General features: G+C 46.1%; 1 protein-coding gene across 9 annotated transcripts in view; it reads left to right on the forward strand.

The window, feature by feature from the left end:
• Positions 1-6,000, forward strand: part of MECR (mitochondrial trans-2-enoyl-CoA reductase) — a 38,335-nt gene that overhangs the window by 7,581 nt on the left and 24,754 nt on the right. The window contains exon 2 of one of the 9 annotated variants that reach the window (XM_023219426.1): positions 2,955-3,059. The exons of the other annotated variants lie outside the window; for them this stretch is intronic. Within the exon in view, the coding sequence (XP_023075194.1) occupies positions 2,955-3,059 (105 nt within the window). The remainder of the gene's footprint in view (positions 1-2,954; positions 3,060-6,000) is intronic. 9 annotated transcript variants of the gene reach the window in all.

Here is a 6,000-nt window from a genome sequence, read left to right on the forward strand (position 1 = left end):
GATGACACGAACGTTCTTGGTTCTGTACTAAGTAGATGACAAAGTCTCTGGCCAGTGACAATTTCTCCCTACCTGTTCTTCCTGCTCGAAATGATATTGACCGTTTAATGTGACTGAGTAAAAGATGAAAGATAAGTACAAATGATTGCTAATTAAATGTGGAACGCAGGAAAGATATCTCAGCAGAGCTAGCTAATGCCCACCTTACACAGCAAGTGTAACTGTGCCAGTCTCCAGGGTACTGGCCTCTTTTCCCGCCTCTCAAAAGGCTCTTTCTTCTGCCTGCTTTTGTCTCCCTTGTACTTCGTATGGCATCACAGGTGTACAGCCTTGGCCTCAAAGGAGCCATTGTGACCTTATCCAGGCTGGGATCTGTTGACTGAGGACAGTGGCATCCCCTCAAGTTGCATGGTGCCATTACACTCACAGAGGGAGGACGTGAACGGTATGGGGGAAGCAATTTGAGATCTAGCCAGGCTGGGTTGGGTGCCTCATTTGTACTCCAAAACATAGCCACTGTTTCCTTTAGTGAGTTTTTTTTTTTTTAAGAACGGGGAAGAAATTGCTGTCATTACACTAGAGGTTTAACTCTTGGAATTCAGACTTGGTCCCTGTTTTCCCTCCCGTCTCAGCAGAATAGTATCCTTGACGACGTGGTTAGCACTGTCTGCGGGAACAGCAGTGTGTGTGGTATTGATGGCATTCCCTGGGGCAGGCCAAGGCTGGCCTCCCTGGTGAGTGGCAGCTGGACCCCCTGATCCCCAGGCTTGCAGCAAGTGTGGGGCCAGCCCCCGCCACTATCCACCTGTGTTTGTAGCTTCAACTTAACTTCCCATCTCCTAGACCCTCACCCCTGCTTGGCCCTCTTCACTCTCCTTCCTCCCACTTCGGTGAATCTCAAATGACAGAGCTGCTGGGCTTCCCAGAAGACAAAGAAGAGAACCAGGGGCCCAGAGCATGGTTTCTCAAACTGTTGTTTGGGGCAGGCTGCGCTGGGAAAATATTGTAGTGTTCCCAGCCTGCGTTAAATCTGGAAAGCTCTGGATGACACAGGCCACATGGGTTTCTTTATTTGGGGACTTCTCAGAGCCTTTATGACTAACGTGTAGTCAGAATCTTAGAAAAGGGGCTTGCTTAGTAGGCAGCATTTCCCAGACGAATTGGATCCCAGGAAATACCTAACAGCCGGGCTTGGTGGCTAATGCCTGTAATCCCAGCACTTTGGGAGGCCGAGGCAGGTGGATCACGAGGTCAGGAGTTTGAGACCAGCCTGACTAACATGGTGAAACCCTGTCTCTACTAAAAATAAAAATTAAAAAAAAAATTAGCTGGGCATGGTGGCACGCACCTGTAATCCCAGCTACTCAGGAGGCTGAGGCAGGAGAATTCCTTGAACCTGGGAGGCAGAGCTTGCAGTGAGCCGAGATTGCACCACAGCACTCCAGTCTGGGTGACAAAGCAAGATTCTGTCTCAAAAAAAAAAAAAAAAAGAAAGAAAAGGCCAGGTGCCATGGCTCACGCCTGTAATCCCAGCACTTTGGGAGGCCAAGGCGGGCAGATCACGAGGTCAGGAGATCGAGACCATCCCAGCTAACACAGTGAAACCCCGTCTCTACTAAAAATACAAAAAATTTAGCCAAGCGTGGCGGTGTGCGCCTGTAATCCCAGCTGCTGGGGAGGCTGAGGCAGGAGAATGGCATGAACCTGAGAGGTGGAGCTTGCAGTGAGCTGAGATCGCACCACTGCACTCCAGCCTGGGTGACAGAGCAAGACTCTGTCTCAAAAAAAAAGAAAGAAATACCTAACAGCATCTCCAAGGAAAATTCAGCACACACAGCGTGGTGAATGCTGGCATAGTGTTCAACAGCCTGCATTTTGGAGTCTAGCTTAAGATCAAGACTCTTGAGCAAATTATTTCTCTGAGCCTCAGTTTCCTCTGCTTTAAATTTGGGTGATACCACCCTCCACATAGGCATTTTGAGGACTGAACGGCATCATGTATATAAAATGTTAAGCATACTTGGAGCTCAGTAAGCCGTCAACATAAGTTGTCATTTCATTGTTGAGTGAAATCACCCAGAATAGGTTTTTCAACTCTCCTAGACTCCACCCACCCAGCCAACTCACAGTTCTATATGTCTAGCCCTGAGCACTCTCTGCTCTGTATCCATACTGCAGGTCACCTGTGTCCCCTCTCCAAATCTACTCTGCCTTCCTCCCTAGCTCAGCATTCAGTTGTCCAAGCCAAAGGCCTGGGAGCCATCAAAGACTTCCCTTCCCTCCCGCCACATGGAACTGGTCACCAAGTGACGTTAGTGTTGCTTATTCAAGAGATTTTACGTTACTGAATCCTTCTCTCCATTCTCATGGCTCTTATGCATATTACACCTGTTGCCTGGTGTACTCCTGGGTCAGATTCTTCGTCATTCCCTCCGGCAGGAAAACCTTTTGTCTTTTCTCCATCCATCCTGTAAATGCCTATTTATCCTTCAAATTATAGTATCCTTTCTTCCAAAAACCCTTTTCGAATCTTCTGTTTTCTTCCTCCCACCAAGCTGGACACTGTCAGCCAACTTTAGCACCACAAGCCTCCTTCTGTTACAGCCCTTCTCCCAGTGTTTCCATGGATGCGTTCCCAGTCCCTCAAGGCCCTGAGAAGGGGATTTGTTTTATTTATTTATTTTTTCCTGAGACAGGGTCTCCTGTTGCCAAGGCTAGAGTGCAGTGGTCATTCACAGGTGTGATGATGGTACACAATAGCCTTGAACTCCTGAGCACAAGCAACTCTCCTTCGTCAGCCTCCCAAGCAGCTGGGACTACAGATGCATGCTACCATGCCCACCTTTATTCATCATGAAGCCCCTTGGCACAGTATCTGGCACTTTGACTGTCAGTAAATATTTGTTGAATTACGTTTACTTGAATTTTCCAAAAAGTTGCTGTCTTCCTTTCAGTGACTCACTGATTCTTTTCAGAGGTATAACCAGGGAATTGTTTCAAAGGTTTCCTTGGATATTCCTACAACTGATAACAGATGCCATTTCTTCAGCATCTACTGTGTAGGTACTACCATAAATGCTTTACATACATTAACTCATTTAATCCTGTGAACTGAGTTCTCGTGTTGTCCCATTTTACAGGGGAATATTCTGAGGTTTATCTAGCTGATAAATGACCAAGGTAGGATTCAAACGCAAGGCTGCCTGCTTCACTCCAGATCCGTGCTCTACCCATCATCTGTGAACTGAGATCTACCTGTATTCTCATCTTGACCACAGTCATTCAGATTTTTAAGAAGTGCAGTCTCACTGCACATATGATGTGTATGCCTAGACTGAATGCCCTTAAGGATAATCTCCATCTTTATTTGAGCCCATCTTTCAGGAGTATTTTCATAAACAGCCTAGAAAGAGGAAGAGCAAGTACAAACAGCTAAGGCCCTTTGGTTTGGGCCCCGCCCCTGATTTCCTTAATGACTGGCACTTTTTTTCTTTTGAAACGGAGTCTCACTTTGTCGCCCAGGTTGGAGTACAGTGGTGTGATCTCCACTTGTTGCAACCTCTGCCTCCCAGGTTCAAGCAGTTCTCCTGCCTCAGCCTCCCAAGTAGCTGGAACTACAGGAACACACCACCACGCCTGGCTAATTTTTGTATTTTTTTTTTTTAGTAGAGACAGGGTTTCGCCATATTGGCCAGGCTGGTCTCCAACTCCTGACCTCAATTGATCCACCCACCTCGGCCTCCCAAAATGCTTGGATTACAGGCGTGAGCCACCACGCCTGGCCATGACTGGCACTTATGCCACATTTTCTCACTAGTTAGAAAAGTTTGATCCCAAACATTTATTCAACAGTGAGTTGAGACCAGAAGTTCTCTGCCCTGTGGGAGCTCACAGTCTAACAAGGAGACAGCACATACACACACATTCTGACTAACAAAACTAGGTGATAAGTAGAAAGAGCTCTGAACTCAGAGTCTAAAAGACCTGAATCCAAGTCTGCATTTGCATCTGCAGTTCCAAAATCCTGAAAGCTCTGGAAACTGACAGTTTTTTTCTATAATTTATTTGAAGGAAACCTGATCTAACATGAGGTTTTTATGTGGTCTTTATTCATCTCACTTAGCATGAGTATTCCTACATTTTGCTGCAGAAACATTCATGTGTCTGATCACAGGGTGCTGCAACAGCCCCCACTGGGTATGTAGATAATACATGGCCCCAAGAGTTTTGGAAAAGGGATTGTGAACCTATGTCTTCTCCTGATGAATTGACAAAAATGTGTGAAATGGCTTTACAAACTAAACATTAGTAAACTCATATGAGATAGTCTTAAATAGCATGATGTATAATTCTATACAATGGGAGCACCGAGCAAGTGATTTTTTTTTTTTCTGGACTAGGAGGAGGGTCGAAAGATGTCTTAAGGGAAGTAAACTTTGAACTGGGCCTTGAAGGGTGAGTTGAATTCCTCACTTCATAGAGAAGCTGTGGAAGAAACATTCTGGACTGTAGGAAGAACGTATAGAAAATGTGTAGAAAAAATGTCTTTAAACAGCTTGAGCACATGAACTTTGTCAGTTTACAGAAAACCTCTGATGATCTGTGAAAATGGAGGAGAGAAGCACTGTGGATAATATAAAGGGGCAGCTAGTCCAAAATCCATTTGCTCTGGGCAGGATTTTTCTTTTGAATGCAGACTTCATACACACATTGAGAGTGAAACATCACTATCTGGGCTGATGCCTCCTTGCTTCGTGCCCACCTGTTAGCGCTTCCTCCCTCTCCCCATAAGGCAACTGCAGCCGGTCCAGCCTGTGCTCATTTCACTGCCCTCTGCTTGGTGTGGGGTCAGCACCTTACCTGCTGGCTTCTCTAGATCACACTGCCAGGTTCAAATCAGGTCAGCCACTTGCTACTTTGTAGTGGCCGTGACCAAGTTATTTACCTCTTAGAGCCTTTGTTCCTCAGCTGTAAAAGCAGAACAATAGTATGAGAGCTATTGTAATAGGAAAGCTGGCAGGTAAAGCACTTAGCAGTGTGCCTGACTGGTAAGCACTGAATACGGTTTTTTTTTTTTTTTTTTTTGAGACGGAGTCTGGCTCTGTCACCCAGGCTGGAGTGCAGTGGCCGGATCTCAGCTCACTGCAAGCTCCTCCTCTCGGGTTTATGCCATTCTCCTCCCTCAGCCTCTGGAGTAGCTGGGACTACAGGCGCCCACCACCTCGCCCGGCTAGTTTTTTGTATTTTTTAGTAGAGACGGGGTTTCACCGTGTTAGCCAGGATGGTCTCGATCTCCTGACCTCGTGATCCGCCCGTCTCGGCCTCCCAAAGTGCTGGGATTACAGGCTTGAGCCACCGCGCCCGGCCTAAGCACTGAATAAACAGTACTTATTACTATTGCAAGGACTCCCCATCCTCCAGCTATGTGTAAATACATACATTCCTTAATTGAGTAGCTGGGACTACAGGCACACACCACCACACCTGGCTAATTTTTGTATTTTTAGTAGAGATGGGGTTTCACTAGGTTGACCAGGCTGGTCTCGACCTCCTGACCTCGTGATGCATCCACCTCAGCCTCCCAAAGTGCTGGGATTACAGGCGTGAGCCACCGCGCCCAGCTATTATTAAACATTTCTTGAAAATCACACTTTCACCACAAGATCAAGCCTGCGGTATAATTAAAAGGTCAGATTTCTGCAGGAAGTAGGTGGAGTTACATCAGCTTAGTTTGGTGATACTGTTGCCTAATGCTAAGAACCTCTTGTTGGCAGTTTTTTGTGTCTTGGGTAAGTGAAAATGAATTATTACTTAATAAATGCATTTGGGCAGAGGGAAACATTACAAACATGAAATCTTAGGGGTGTGGAGAAAGAAAGCAGTCACTGGTGGTTAAAAAGTCACAGGCCCCTTGGGTCTAGTACACTGACCAGTACTATCTGGTTGGCAGATCTCCTTATTTTTTTTTTTTTTTTTTTTTGAGACGGAGTCTGGCTCTGT

Source organism: Piliocolobus tephrosceles, chromosome 1 (assembly GCF_002776525.5).
Source record: "Piliocolobus tephrosceles isolate RC106 chromosome 1, ASM277652v3, whole genome shotgun sequence".
NCBI classification, from domain to species: Eukaryota; Metazoa; Chordata; class Mammalia; order Primates; family Cercopithecidae; genus Piliocolobus; species Piliocolobus tephrosceles.